General features: G+C 34.5%; 2 protein-coding genes across 3 annotated transcripts; both read right to left on the reverse strand.

Annotated features, from left to right (window-relative positions):
* Nucleotides 1-247: 247 nt before the first annotated feature.
* Nucleotides 248-3,989, reverse strand: LOC125209852 (pyridoxine/pyridoxamine 5'-phosphate oxidase 1, chloroplastic-like). Its single transcript, XM_048109433.1, has 13 exons — nucleotides 3,738-3,989; nucleotides 3,582-3,620; nucleotides 2,905-3,072; nucleotides 2,731-2,833; nucleotides 2,481-2,647; nucleotides 2,205-2,402; nucleotides 1,995-2,083; nucleotides 1,784-1,834; nucleotides 1,551-1,641; nucleotides 1,245-1,349; nucleotides 1,079-1,149; nucleotides 711-806; nucleotides 248-453 (listed from the first exon to the last, which is right to left on the reverse strand). Exons 1-13 carry the CDS (start codon nucleotides 3,837-3,839, stop codon nucleotides 396-398), a joined length of 1,338 nt encoding a protein of 445 aa, XP_047965390.1. The 5' UTR covers nucleotides 3,840-3,989; the 3' UTR covers nucleotides 248-395.
* A 415-nt stretch (nucleotides 3,990-4,404) lies between these two features.
* On the reverse strand, nucleotides 4,405-9,457 carry LOC125216535 (pyridoxine/pyridoxamine 5'-phosphate oxidase 1, chloroplastic-like). Of its 2 annotated transcripts, none has more exons than XM_048118274.1 (14): nucleotides 9,316-9,457; nucleotides 8,965-9,156; nucleotides 8,845-8,883; nucleotides 8,485-8,652; nucleotides 8,297-8,402; nucleotides 7,556-7,722; nucleotides 7,200-7,442; nucleotides 6,908-6,996; nucleotides 6,259-6,309; nucleotides 6,068-6,158; nucleotides 5,852-5,956; nucleotides 5,663-5,733; nucleotides 5,153-5,248; nucleotides 4,405-4,636 (listed from the first exon to the last, which is right to left on the reverse strand). In XM_048118274.1, exons 2-14 carry the CDS (start codon nucleotides 9,082-9,084, stop codon nucleotides 4,579-4,581), a joined length of 1,404 nt encoding a protein of 467 aa, XP_047974231.1. In that variant the 5' UTR covers nucleotides 9,085-9,156; nucleotides 9,316-9,457; the 3' UTR covers nucleotides 4,405-4,578. The 2 variants fall into 2 exon arrangements, with proteins under 2 accessions (XP_047974231.1, XP_047974230.1); XM_048118273.1 differs by having other exon boundaries at nucleotides 9,293-9,441.
* Nucleotides 9,458-16,288: the final 6,831 nt, after the last annotated feature.

The raw sequence follows: 16,288 nt of genomic DNA on the forward strand, positions 1-16,288 counted from the left end.
TAGAGATGGGACAACGATTTGCAAAGTGAGAATCCAATTCCATTTACATCTTTAAGCACGAGATAGGATAATGATTTAGCCCTCCTTTTTTATTCTTTAAAGATGGAAGAAAATCTTATTCTTCAAGGCTTATATAAGCAAAATAAATCTGATTTTGTTTTTCATAAACAAATTTGACTGAATCGAGACTCATTTCATGTGCACGGACCAAAAAGGAAAAATGTGACATTTGAATGACTAGGTTGTGTTGTCAAACTAGAAGCCAGTTTTATTCATCAAAATCTCACTATTATCTATCAGTATTCAACATTACAAGGATGCGCAACAAGTGCTAATGAGTACTGAACTTACAATTTATATTAGTCTCTACGACTGAAAGTAAAGCAGTGAACAGGCTACTCGACATGTCTCCACACCCTTTTCCCATTGATGTCTTGCACAAAATATCGAAGCCTGTTAATCAAGAAACAAGAATATTTATCAGTGTCAGTGAAATTGCAGACTTACACATTTTGAATTATGCTCGATCAAATGTAGCGGTTGCAACAAATTGTTAAGTGATGTGATATCCATTTCTCTGCTCACATCACATAGAAGTAGAGTTTATGTGATTTTGTGGTGAGAATTTGCTCCTAGGGAATCCTTATAAGTGGATAAACTTTACATATCAACTTTTGCAATATTCTTGCTTCACCAACCCTGAAATTTACCTGGGGTGTACGGATGATTCATCTCCTTGCCAGAACTCGAATCTCTCTGGAACGAGTCTGTATCCTCCCCAGTTTTGAGGTCTGGGAATCGTAGTACTGAGCATAACACAGTGGGAGATTTTTAGGGTCTATTAGCAAGTTGGAGTGGACAAAGTTTGATGAATAATATTTATATTATCACAAACTAAAGATAATTGATTGACAAGAAAAGTATCCAGCAGTGAGTTTCTGAATTCAGCACCGGTTGTACGGTTTTTTTTTCTTTCGTTTCTTCCAACCAGGTGGTGTCAAGCGAATTTGAATGAGAAACCTCAGAGTGTGTGTGCATGTGTGGGGTAGAGAGAGAGAGAGAGAGAGAGATTACTGACCCCTCAGGGTACTTTTCCTCCATCTCTTTATATTGTTGATAGACAACTTCTCTTCCAGGAATCACAATGCTCTGAAAAAATAAATAAGGAAATAGTTAAATATTTCAATCTGAATTTTTTTTCCAAAATAAGCTGAGCTTTACTGGATAAAGAGCAAACAAAGAACCTGAATGCCAAGAGTTGGAGTAATCTGAATGTCTCGTGAACGACTGTGGAAGTACTCCTCAGACTCCTCGTTAGTTACTTTCTGCACAAATCCCTCAACACGTACCTGAACAGTAGTTAAACATCTGAGTATGGTCTAAGCTACCCTGTATGCATCATTTCATCAATCTATGAGGGCGTTTGGCTGAGCTGTTTGTCTCCATCATCAAGCATCAAATAGAAGTCAACGCATACCAGTATTTAGGACTAGTGTATAAAAGACCAGCTCATCAGAAGACCTTAGGCCTTAGCCTATGGCAAAAGTTACCTGCCGATTTAAGGCACTCCAATAGAAAAGAAGTGCAGCGTGGGGATTTTCTGATAACTCACTCCCTTTTCGACTACTATAGTTACTGCACCTGAAGTTTTGTAACAGAAGAACATGATGTACCATATAGATAGTCAAATGTTTACATTCATTTTGTTTGCATTGATGAGGGGATAAGGGATTTTTTAAACTGTTTCAACAGGAAAGGGTTAAGAAAAGACTAAATAACTAACCAGACAAATCCTCCTTGGTCGACCTTCTTTAATTGGACCATACGCAAAGAACTGTAGGAATAGGAGTAGGAAACATTAGATGTAACAAAATGGAGGAGGTACGTAAGGTCCTGTAGTTCGTCCTCATCAAGATTAAATAACCAGTAGAAAATTTAAACAGCAGGTTGAATATCTCCTTGTGATTATAGAAAGCTAAATGGAAGAAACATACGGTTTACCATCCTTTGTGGCAGTTGATAGGGCCATAGCATTCGGATCCTTCAAACCTGCTTCGCTTGCAACGTCCAACCATTTTTGGAACTGCAACTCAAACCGTTTTCTTAGTGTACTATGATAGCAACTGAATCAAAAATCACTCTATGCAGAAAAGATGTATTTGCAGCAAACTTTAACCATGCCCATAAAAAGTTAAGTCTGCTACCTGCACAAAAGGGTCAGCCTCCACGCTCTTGTCGACACAGTTAGGTTCTTCTATACGTACACACATGGAAGTTCCTGGATATGGTGGAAGTTTTAGCTCATATTTTCTCACAATAGATGGGGGTACAAATCTTCCACCCAAAAAGTGGTGAGGACCATCGAATCTTTTAACACAAAGCTTTGGAGCTATTAAAGAAACCTACACACAACGTAATAAAGTCTTTATCATGCTTATGAAGCAGTTGAGTTATCAGAAAATTATCAAAACAAAACTCACCAGCATGTCGGGTTTGATGCCTTTACCACTTATATCTCCATCTTCTACATGCCAACCAGAAGGAACATCCACAGAAACGATTTTGGGAGATTTCTGATGCTCGCTACAGTTCTCTCTCAGAGATGCCAACCTACGGATAAGGCCATCAAAAGGTGGCCTGGGATTTCCTGTCCGGGAGGCACAAAGTTAGACACAACAAAAATTATTAAGCAGAACAATTTCAGATCCACTGGAACGAAACAATTGATACCCTGGAAAGAGAAGCCAAATATTGCATCCACAAATATATCATAGTCCAGTAACTCCTCACGTAGGCTTTCCAGGGGAAGGAAAGGAGCTGACAATGAATCAAGCTACATAGTAAACCATAAATGAGCACTTTTGGTAACACAAGTCAATTTATAAACCTCCCTTCGCTAAATACCTGAGCGACGAGACCCTCAGAAAGGGGTTCGGGAGACGTTTCAGGATAAAAAACGCACACATTATATCTAAAATGATGCAAATGACGAGCAGCAACAAGGCCATAATCCCCGTTATTTCCAGGACCACATATTACAAGTACTCGCTTATATTCGCTTTGCCTGTACACCTGTCATAGACTGGAAAAATTAGCATGACAGAACACCAAAATTTGCAGCTTCAAACTACCTACCGATTGTTTTTTCCTTCCAAAGCGTAATTAACTAGTCATCTACTTGATAACACCTGTCAACTGTCATAGATCAAACTAAATCAACTATGCCAAAATGTCCCACGTTTAATTGGGTGATAATCACACAGCATTTCCAATAAAAAAGTATTAGCACCCTTTATTTCATAGGTATCCTTCACTGGAAGTTTTCAGATTCAAATTCCAAAGACTTATCACAAACTTGGTTCAAATTTATAGTCAAATACAAATTCAGGATGGTAAAGAGGCTCCTCCAATATTTCTAGAAACATATTCTACAAAAGGAAATAGCAAAATCTAAAGCTACAGAGAAGACCACAACCACCACAACAAAAAACAACTCTAATTTCGAAAATTTATGGTTGATCGAATCCATTCAATGAAATGATTCTAGTAAAAATACAAAAATTGAAAAAGCACAAACTCACCTCCGCAATTGCAGCTGCAACACTTAAACCAGACAGTTCCTGCAGTTCAAATCCCGTCAGAGCTCAAATCAATTCATCATGAAGCACAAAAGGAAGTAGTATAAAAAATAATTTGAAAAATAGAAATCTAATTCAATACATGTGCATTAGACAAACCTCGAGCTGATCGATGGTATAACCGCTTTGGCTCATTAGCAACTGATCAATCTCAGCAGCCTGCTGCTGCGTCAAATAAGTGATAGGTTCCGGATTCTCCATCTCTTCTTCCTCAATTAGCAGCTGCCAATTTGATTTTCCAGGTCAAAATAGGATCACCAGCAGATTTTTTCGTGTAAAGCCACAAGACCAAATAAGGAGACACAGAAAAGTTGGTTACTTCTTTCTTTTTTCTTTCTTGTTTCATACTATTTTTTAGAATAATCTTTTTCTTAAATGGTATTGTGTTGAGATAAAACAAAATTTAAATAAATAAATGATGAATAACTACATACCATGATACGCACTGTACTGTCAATAGTATTGAAACATTTTTTTTTTAATTTGCAGTTTTTATTTTCCTAAATATGTTAAATATAAAAATTAATTTTTTGTTAGAATTGTTTAAAACGTGATGATAATTTCAAAGTTGAGTTTTTAAGGGACACGTTATTTTGATACTATAACAATATTGACCTTTAGATTTTGAAGGTTAAACAAATGAAATTACAAAATGAGTACATACCAGTTTTTTTTATATTTCTGGATTTCATTGTCTTTGATATGGATTAGAGTCGGTTTAACCAAAAATAACCAACTTAAATCACAATCAACTATTCAAAAGTCATGACCAACATAAATCACATTTAATTATTCACTGGACTATTGCCAATAAGCATAGTTCATATAAAAATACATATAAATTGTAGTAATAAAAGCTATGTTTCCTTCATAAGAAGCAGAAAAGAATAATTCAATTGTATACAGAAGTATGATTTCACAACGAGGATGTAAATACTAGTCATGGTGACAATCTCTCAATTTTCCAAGCCCCCTTTCCACCCGGGGTGTAGCGCAACCTGTCAAACAGGGTGACACAAAAACGACATCGTGTTGATATTCACGGTTGTGACAAAAGAAGATACCAGAACTGTTAATTGCATAATACCCATATATGGAATTTTTGGAATGGAAAAAAATTAGCCAACAATATTTGCTGCTAGCTCCAGGCACAAAAGATTAGATTAGATCAAGTCTTAGCATTTTGAATGAGTAGATAAGTCCGGTCAGATTGCAGCAAGTTATATCTGGCCATTTGAATCTACATCGTTTTAGGGGACGTTTATTTTGAGTAATAACTTGGATGCATAAACAAGAAAATAGGTTAATTTGTCCCATACTATGATAGATTGTTATTCAACAACTTCAGCTTGTTATAGCATGTTCCTACATATTGTGGATCTAAGATATTTGTCTTTGATGCAGCCAACCCAAGAGTTCACTATTGCCACGGGTGTTGTCTTTGATAATTTTTCATTCATGCAACACAAATAAGTACGTAGATAGTTTTTGGAGAGAAAGTTGTGAAATATTACCTATCATGCAGACGGGATGGTTGTCCTTGCCAGAACTCGAAAACCTCTGGTTTGAGTCTATATCCTCCCCAATATTTTGGTTTTGGAATCAGGCTTCTGCACAAGACAAGGACTTGTGCAGTTAGGCGACTAATAAAATTTAAAAAGAAAAAGCCTGAATTATCTTATCCAGCTGCAAAACCAATTCTAGGATACAGGCTATGAACATCACCACTTGCAAGTTTCAACGGATACAGACTATAAATGTAGCAGGTCATAATGAAGCCAGGCATTACGAAATCGGTATTATAATGAATTTCCAATAAATTTGTACTCTGTATGATGTATCAGTATATTTTAAAATGTAACTAAATATTTGAGAATCTAATGAAAATGGTTAACTATCTTTACATTCAGCAATGCGAACTCGGTTACATGCTTAAATCATATGAATAAAAGACTGCAAAATTAATCACAAGTAGACACGCTATGTAAGTTCGCTATTTCAGTAGTTGAGTGTGAGTAACTAACCCGTCAGAATACTTGGACTCCAGCTCAGCCTGTTGTTGGTAAAGAAACTGCCTTCCAGGGATTACAGTGCTCTAGGAAACAAGAAACAGATCTAGGTAATTATTCGCAAGAAAGGAACTCACAGAGTGGAACCCCCCATCCTCCACGCCAACAAAGAATAACAAACAAAAGTGAGAGAAGAAGACAAACTTGTTTGCTGACAATTGCTCCGATCTGGCTTCCCCTAGGACGGCTGTGGAAATACTGCTCAGATTCTTCATCAGAAACCTTTTGCACTGGCCCTTCAATCCTTACCTAGAGCCAATGGAGATGGTTAAATTTGGCTTGGGAAGCTTGAAAAGAGGTTCCACATGGATCTATGGCTTCATGACTTGTGAACAGAATTTGATGAAGAATAAGAGGTACCTGGCGATTCAAGGGGCCCCAATAAAAAAGGAGAGCAGCTTGAGGGTTTTCTGATATTTGATGAGCTTTTTGACTTCCATAGTTTGTGTACCTATCAGATGATGATGATGTTTAAGACTTCTGTAATGGCCAATAGAATTCTGATCAGGCTTTATGCATCTGCTGCAACAATGTAGAATAGCATAACTTACCAGACGAAACCATCTTTGTCAAATCCTTTCAGCAATACCATTCTTGACGAACTGCAGCAAAAGCAATAGGGAAATAATGTCACAATTGAGCTCATAATATGCATATTAAAGTCTTAGCAGTCATTGTCTCATGTAATCTATTTAAAATATGATCCTCCTACTTGTTTGGTCTAGCAGAGATGCCTCAAGCATTTAAAGAATGCTTGCCTCTGTAAATTTGACAACCATGATTCAGAGGCATGGAGAACAGTGGCCACAATAACATATTCCAAGATTAAAAAGAACTAGCATCTCATAGAGAAACCCAAACAACAATTTTTTGAAATGGTCACACTGTAGCATAAAAGAACCACTGCAAAACTTCCATTCTTTAAGAGGTGATATACAAAGTACTTTAACATGGTCCAGATTTTATTCAAGGTCTTATTTTTTGGCAAACCTCTTGCTAGCAGCTATCTAGTTAAATAATACTGTAATTTACTCGGAAATCTGAATATATTTACATTTCGAAACAAAGTGGCAGCAAAAAAAAAAAGAAAAAAAGTAGAATGCTAGAGTAGCTATTCAGAATAATAAACTATAGCCACCCAGGTTATAGCCAGAGCAGCATTACTGAACAATTAGATCAGGTTAAAGACATTAATCTTACGGTTTCCCGTCCTTTCCTGCCGTGCAAATGGCCATAGCATTTGGTTCTTTCAAGGCAGCTGCCATGGCATCATCAAACCATTTCTGGAACTACAATATCATACAATGACATAGAAATCGTTCTTACATGAAATTTCAGACGGAATCATAAAAGTACACACAACTCAACATAAAAACCTAGCTAGATGACTAGAATTGTGTAGGAATTAGTAAATAATTTCAGAGTTTTAGAGCTGATTATATAAACACTAGCAGCTAAATATGAAGACCTTATGTTAGAGGTGACGAAATACCTGAGTAAATGGATCAGCTTCAACTTGGTCCTCACATAACTCAGGAGAAATGTAGTTCTCTCTTAAAGCTGATATATTAACTCGTGGAGGCTTACCAATCCGGACACACATGGAAGTTCCAGGGTATTCTGGAAGGTTTAGTTTGTACTTTTCAGCAATGGCAGGGGGAACAAATCTGCCTCCAAGAAAATGGTGAGGGCCAGTAAATTTTTTGGCACATAACTTAGGAGCAGTCAAGGAAACCTATACACATTTGCAGCATTTAACCTCCTGTCAAGAGCAAGAAGAGAAGAGAACATGTTCGCAGTGTCTGCAGAGTGCAGATGAAAGGTAATTTCTGAATGATAGATATATACCAGCAAGTCTGGTCTAATGCCTTTGCCACTCAGATCACCTTCTTCAACATGCCACCCAGATGGAATATCAACCGAGACTATGACAGGTGGTTTCTGAGTCCTCTCATTTGGGCTTCCCAAAGCTACCAACCTTTGAATAATATCATCAAAAGGAGGCCTAGGGCTGCCTAGAGAGTTGACAAGAAATAAAAAATAATGAGTATCAAACTAAATAAATAATAATAATAATAATAGTAATATTATTACTATTATATTTTTTTGTTGTTATTATAATCATCTCTAAGTGTGTCTTATTGTAAATTAATGGCCTTGTTAAAGCTAGTTACCCTCAAAAGTGCACTTGGTAAAATAAGAGAGAAATATATGTGATAAAGAGTCATTCTGCAGAGAATAATATATTAAGCACATTCAAGTGGGTTTATACAATAACATGCAAACATAACTTGGACTCATAGTCTCATTTTTTCTTTTTGCTTTGGTATGGTTAACAAGTCATGAACATAGATAAATGCAACTAAACTATTCTGCAGGGAATTGATTCATCATCTTAGGCAATAAAGGGTACGATATTATTTTGGTGAAACAAAATAGTACTACTAGTGTTTATGCAGAAAATTTGAATTCAAACTATATCTTTCGTCTCAACGGTGATGACAAACCACTTGACACCGATATATACAAAAAAGTCAGAAACGCATTTATCTCAAGCTTGACTGAAAAAATGGAAGGAAGTAAGTGTACCCTGGAATGAAAACCCAAATACTGCATCCAGTACAATGTCAAAGCTCGTTGACAAGTCCACCGGTAGGTCTTCAACTGGAAGGAAAGGAATGGACAGTGACTCCAACTACGAAAACTCAAGCATCAGCATTGCTGCAAGAATCCTGTTATTTAATTTCTGTTCTAGTACTTTGAGTTATGCCTTATACCTGTGTAACCAGACCATTGTAAAGAGCCTTAGCAGTACGCTTTGGATAACAAACAAATGGTTTATATCCAAAGTGATGCAAATGACGAGCAGCCACAAGACCATCACCGCCATTATTCCCCGGGCCACATATAGCAAGAACACGGTTATGTTCGGCTGGTTTATATACCTGCATCAGAAAAGTAGTAACTTAGCATTACTAGATCACAAGGCAAACTAGAATTCGCAAAGAATACCAATATCATGCATATTGATTACATATGAATGGACATAGACACAATAATAGCATCACCTGTGCTACTGGCTAATTCGGCACTTAAAACAACTTAAATTTTAATTAATCGGCACATAAACAACTCACCTCAGCTATCGACGCGGCCACGCTCAAACCAGCCAATTCCTGCATTCAGAAATGTACAGAATTCTCAACTAGTCCAATCCAACCTAAAAAAACAAAGCTGGAAAAAGTAAAAAAAATGACCATCAGCTGATCAACGCTGAAGCCAAGCGACCCCATGAGAATCTCATCAATTTCCGCAGCCTCACGCTGATTCAAGTAGGATACGGATTCCACGTCGCTCGCAATCTTCGCCGAAGCCATGGATTTAACTCCAGTAACCGACCTCGAACAATATTCCCGCCAATTAATCCTCGAATTCGAACTCCAGGGGCCCTAAATCCAGAACCAAAAACACAAGCAAACGCCAATCAGCTCACGCTGTCCTATGCCAGCTCAAAATTACAGTAACTGCAGTAACCATACACATAATATGCATGCGATTGCGTGAAAAATGAACGTCAAATTATACCTTTGATGCAGGAAACGCTGTACCTGGATTAGAGATGGGGGAGAAAGAAAATTAGAACTGAGAATTTGATTAGGGCAACTGAAATTGGGGAAAATTGAGATATTCAGGTGGCATGATTGAGTGATGACACATCTCGTAATGTTGAACACCTTCAGTACAAATCTCTTCAGCATTTTTATTTTTGGTAAAATTAAATAAAGCCAAAAATATATGGAAATCAGTGAATTTATAACTTTTTCTCATTATAAATAATGTAAGTTCGATTTATTTTTCCACAACTTATTAACTAGAAATTCACAATTAAATAATTACTGTTTTGTAAATCGAATGAGGATTGGTATGTTTGTAATCGATCATTTCAATGATGCTACATGATTAGTCCCTTTTTCTTTATCGAATAATTAGTTTGTTTAAACATCATATCGACGTCGTAGTTGTATCAACGAAAAATCAGCGATCAATTTTATGATTTAATAGTCACAATATATTATATAAAATTCATGTTTGAATCAAATTATACTGTACAAACTCAAAACTTTTCAACAAAGCTTCAACACTGATTCAATACAATATCAAATACAGTGTAAAATTTCAAGATTTTAATGTCAACACAGTATCAACACAATATCAATTATTGACTACCGTTGATCAATTATTGACTACCGTAGAAATTTTGTTGACATTTTTCTATTGATACTTTTTGGTGATCTGTTGACATTTTTCAATGATTTAGATCATAATTTTGAGTCCGTACGATATTTAATATTTAATAATAGTATAATATAACCCATAACTAATTTAAATATTCAAAAAATTGATAGAAGTGTAGCTATAACTCCAATGGCTTCGGCCAAAATCGCAGTATCATCATTCCCCTGCTTCAACCCACCATCCTTCGCCACGGCCGCCGCACAGCCTCTAGCGCCTCCGCCAACAACTCCGGCCGCGGCTACGAGCTTCCCGTAATTGCGCTTCTGCAGATACTGCGGCGCGATGTAGAGCTCATCCAAACCCTTAGCATACAGATTCTGGCAGTTTCCATAAATGCTCTTCAAATTCGGATTCCTCGCCGATAAGAAGAGATTATGAGCCTTGATTTTCACTCCTCCGGCGGAATCCGTCGCGGCGACGATGGCGATCTGCGCCAGAACCGCCAGATTCGCCGTCGCGCTGCGTGTATCCGTGGATTTCAATAGATTTACGCAGCGAGGCGGTTGCCTGGTTTTGGCGCAGACGCTATCGATTGCGGCGACGGCGGCGTCTCCGCGGCGGTGAGGGAAAGGATGAGGATGGGAGATAGTGAGAAGAAGGTGGCCATGATGTTATGGTTTCTTTATTATATTTGGTTGCTTATTTCGGTTTCGATATTTATAGTTGAAGATTAATTTGATTTATGGAGTTTCATAATTTGATTATGTAGTCAAATGATCCAACAAATCTTTTAATAGGATTCGACTTTTCAAATACTTGCTCTTGCTCTGTTCCATAATAATTGTTACACTTATTGTGAACACGAATTTTAAAAAATATAAAGAAAAATTAGTTGAAAAAGTTAATGGAACGTGAGATCCACTTTTTTTATATTGATTTTAAAATAAAATGTGAGTGGAGTGAGTTAGTGGAATGTAAGACTTACTTACCATTTATTATAAAAATGGAGTGTGACAATTATTATAATGAAGTGTGACAATTATTATTGGACGGACTGAAATGAAAAAGAATGAAAATTATTGTGAAACAGAGAGAGTATTAATTAAATCATTTAATACATCACTAATGATTAATGAAATATTAATTCAAACATAGTATTCACAGATTGTGACCCATTAAATGATTTAAATCATAATAGACGAATATATCGGCAGAGGAATACATTAACTTATAATTAAGTATTTCAAATAAATTAAATTGCTTAAAGGGTGATTATATAAAGAGATAATGCCTCTGTTATAATAGGAATAAATTTATTTTTTTTAATTTGTAATATTTTATGTATAAACATTTTTGTTCACTATATAAAGATTACAGTGAAAATTTGATTTTAAAATTTTAAAAATTTAGAATGTGAATCTAATTTGTTGCGCAACAAATCACAGCAGTCCATATTTTCGTTTTGCCCGTTCTTGGATCAACAAATAACCAGTAAATACTTTGTTTCATATAGTTTAAATTCATTCAAAATAAAAGAAAAAAAATACTTATCGGCCATGTTTTGTTGGCGGAAAAGTAAAGTTGGCAAGGAAAATGATTCCTGGGAAAATGAATTTCGGGAATATGATTCCTAGTAACTTTACTTTCTTGTGTTCGGAGAATATCAAGATTTTAAATATATACTTAATTTAAACACCAAACTAAAAATATACTTATTATTATTTTATTTATAAAAAAGAATAATATTGTAAATTTTTTAATAAATTATTAGTTATAAATATTAACAATTATATTATTATATTTATCATTACGATGGATAGTTTAAATATGGAATATCCATCATAATATAATAATATAATTATAATTATAGTTACATGGAGTATTATACTCATTTATTATAATAATAAATAAAATAATTATTATATTATAATTATAATATTTACAGATATTATAATTGAATAAATTTTATAAATTAAAATTGCACTATGACTTTATTGATTAATTATTAATTTATAAAATATAATAATTATTAATCATTATACAATTTATATTATATAATTATATTTTAATTATTAATAATATTAAGTAATATGATGAATTATCATAAAATATAGTTATAATTATGATAATTTTAATTATAGTTATTTATTATAGTGAAATTAAGTATAATTTATGATTTTAAATTATTTTTAAAAATAGTAATTAATAATAATAAATAAATAATAATAATAATAATAATAATAATAATAATAATAATAATAATAATAATAATAATAAAACTATACTATATTGCTTAAATATGTAAGAATCCTAAAACTGGGAAAAAGAATACCTAAGAAAAGTTAGGATTCAGAATCCTAGAAAGTTGTACTAACTTTCCTTGTTCTCGGATTCTGATTACTTTCCCAGTTTGATTAAAAACCGAAACAAACACATGAATTTAAAATTTAAGGAATCAGATTACTTTTCCGGACAGAATCCTGGCAACCAAACATGGCCATCATGATATAAAGAACGTTAATCAAATTAGAATCTATGTTACAAAATAATCACAATATTTTTATATAATTAAAAGCCAAACCTTATTTTAAACATTTATTTTTTCCAAGTTTATAGTAATTTTTAATGTTTTCGACATAATCTTCATAAAAAATCAATTACAGTAGAATACTTACATCTTACTCAAAAATAATCAAAAGCTACAAGAATTCTTTGATCCACTTTACAAACATCCTTTGCCAAAATTCTCTTCTCAAAACAAACTTGACTCTTACCAAATTCAACCTTTGTCATTTTGTTCTTTAACTGGAGTAATTCGTAATTTGCCTTTGTCATTCTCTTTTTATTTCTTTTACATTTTCTAGTTTAATTTTTCTTATTTATTTCCCTTCCGAGCCGAAATGCCGTGGGGTCGGAATTGAAGCGGCCAGAAGCCGCCGAGTGCCGAACAAATATATAGAATTTTCCGGTGTCACATGGACCTCTGGTGGAGTCAACCGACCTCACCTGACCCAACCTGGATGGTAGCAAATCAAAATATAATAATTCATTAGTATATGTTTTGAATTTTCAAATATCAATAAAATGGATTATATGATATACCCATATAATAGTGGCATTTAAATTTCAAACTAAATTATACTCCTCTGATAATCGATAGTCTTACGGGCAAAATATAAATACTGATATATAGGAGCATGATTTGTTGCGCAATAAATTAGAGAGATTTACATTTTAAAATTTGAAAACCATATCATATTTTAAACTTACTATAGAGAGAACAATAATGTCTATATTTAAAATATTACTTACATAAAACACATTACAGAAAAGTTTGATAGTAATACGGTTTGCTTTTACCAATTTAATAGGAGTATAATCAATCGAATCTGTCACTAGAAAAGTTTGATAGTAATACGATTTTACCCATTTAAAAAACTCTATAAATAACGAAACCGACTCCAAAGAAAAAATCAACCAAAAATAATTTTAAAAAAACAACAACAACATCATGGCCACCTTCTTCACCTCACTCTCTCTCATCCTCATCCTCTCTCTCACCGCCGGCGATCTCCTCCGCCGCGGAGACGCCGCCGCCGCGATCGACAGCGTCTGCGCCAAAACCAGGCAACCGTCTCGCTGCGTAAATCTATTGCAATCCACGGATACACGCAGCGGGACGGCGAATCTGGCGGTCCTGGCGCAGATCGCGATCGAAGCGGCGATGGACTCCGCCGGAGGAGTGAAAATCAAGGCTCATAATCTCTTCTTATCGGCGAGGAATCCGAATTTGAAGAGCATTTTCGGAAACTGTGAGAATTTGTATGCTAACGGTTTGGATCAGCTCCTCATCGCGCCGCAGTATCTGCAGAAGCGCAATTACGGGAAGCTCGTAGCCGCGGCCGGAGTCGTTGGCCGAGGCGCTAGAGGCTGTGCGACGGCCGTGGCGAAGGATGCTACTTTGAAGCAGGGGAATGATGATACTGCGGTTTTGGCCCAAGCCATTGCTGTTATAGCTACACTTCTCTGAATAGTAGTAGTATTTTGAACTAATTATTGGTTAAATGAAATTATTTGTTTTGGTATAATACAATAACGCCGTTTTGGTTTACGTCCGATAGTGATACATAAGTAAGTTATCAGCTATGTCACTGTTGAAATCTTGATTAAGATTAATTATGAAATCTGAACAAATTTTACATACAGATTTTAAGGAATGTGAACAAATGCAAACTCTAAATATTGTACAAACTGTTGGACCGTTACAAAATATCACATGATAAAAAAATAGCAACAAAAAATGTAACACATTGTCAACGGTTGATGTTGTATTGAAATAGTATTGACACCAAAATCTTGAAATTTACACTGTGTTGACATTGTATTGAAGTTGTGTTGATACTATATTAAATAGTTTGGAGTTTTCTACAATATATGAATTTGCATTTTATCACTATCCAATATTTTAATGTTCTACATTTTAAATCATAATTTGAAGAGAGTTTAGGAATTTATAGATAAATATCAATTAATTATGATATGCCAAGCTTTGGTGTGCCGTCTGTGTCAAATAAACGTTTAGTGATTAATAAGAGTTTAGGAATTTATAGATAAATGTCCATTGACTATAATATGCCAAGCTTTGGTGTGTCGTCTCTGTCAAATAAACGTTTTCAACATTTATTACTTCCAGTTAATGACTACGATGCTTCAATTATTAGGCATACATAATCAATCTAGGTTTCCCAAGTAATATTCCATTTGAAAAATAGTTATAAACAAGCGATAAATGAAATATTTAAATACTTCCTTCTTCTTCAAAAGTAGTCCACTTTAACCAAGTCCCAAAAATTAGTCTTATTTTTCTTAATAACTTTTTCTAATGGAATGGGTGCTATATTTCCGTTAATAATAGTATAATCACATCTATTTTACTTTATCAATTTCATATTAAAATATTACTCTCCTCAAATTCTATATTTTATAAGATGGAGATTATATATTGCATAGTATAAAAGAACAATAATATATACTCCCTCCCTCCCTCCCATTTTGGAGGAAGTATCTCATTTATTTCTAGTAAAAATATAAGCATTGTCCTCTAGATTTCTATATATAGTAGTAGTAGCTATTTTAGACTCCATGATTCGGAAAACATAAGTCGTGTGGTTGTAATATACAACCAAGATGCAATATTCCCTATAATTAATACTCCCTCTGTCCACGAATAAGAGTCTCATTTTTCCATTTTTGTTCGTCCACGAATAAGAGTCCCGGTTCATAATTACCATAAATGGTAAAGAGAGCCCACATTCCACTAACTCATTCCACTCACATATCATTTAAAATTAATATATACAAGTGGGACCCCTATTCCACTAACTTTCTTCCATCCACTTTTCTTGACATTTCTTAAAACCCGTGTCATTTAGAAATTGGACTTTTAATCGTGGACGGAGGGAGTAGCTCATTATACCTCCTCCCTCGTCACGCAACTCATCAAATGACAACCTAAAAATCTTACAATCCATTTCATTCCAAATCACAACCTTCAAAATTGACATTTTCCAACCAATTCAAAAGTATTTCTCTCTCGAAAGTGTATCGTCTTTGCAAAACGGCAAATTCGAGAAAAAAAATGAAAACTTCGAAAAAAGAGAAACGCCTACAAGAATTAGACTAAAACAGTCCAAACATATAGCGCAGTTTATAACTACTAGTCTATGACAAATTATACACAAATATCGCAATGCAAACTGAAAATCAAGAAGACAAATTTGAGCCATATATGATTCAGTGAAAGCTATGTGTCAATCGAATTATAAATTTCTGAATTTGTTAACCTATAAAAAAATTTGCACTATTTATGTCCCTACATATATTATAAAAACTTAAATCAATAGATTTACAAGCTCGTTGTTGAAATATTGCTACCCAATCCAAAATAAATATTAATAAAAACAGGAGTGAAGTCGGAACTATCGTAGCTGTTGGAGTTGGAGCTAATGGCCTGATATGGATTCGAACTGATAAATGGAGTTTTTCGACAACACACATGGGTCCATGATGAGGTCAAGTGACCTCGCCCGAGCCCACCTTCATGCGACATTGTATTACATGACACATCATTTTCTTAGCTTATAATACTAATTTTTAATTATTAATAACACTAGTTTTAATATGAGACTTATTTTTCACACAGTATTCAAACCATTTCTTTATAAGAGAGGTGAAGGAGTAATTAATATCCTAAATTTAATAAATATAAATCTTACAAATTAAACCTTGATAATTTTTATTACAACTTTGAAGATAATTTGTTGTTGGACCAAAACCAGTACTATA

Source organism: Salvia hispanica, chromosome 3 (genome assembly GCF_023119035.1).
Source record: "Salvia hispanica cultivar TCC Black 2014 chromosome 3, UniMelb_Shisp_WGS_1.0, whole genome shotgun sequence".
NCBI lineage: Eukaryota > Viridiplantae > Streptophyta > Magnoliopsida > Lamiales > Lamiaceae > Salvia > Salvia hispanica.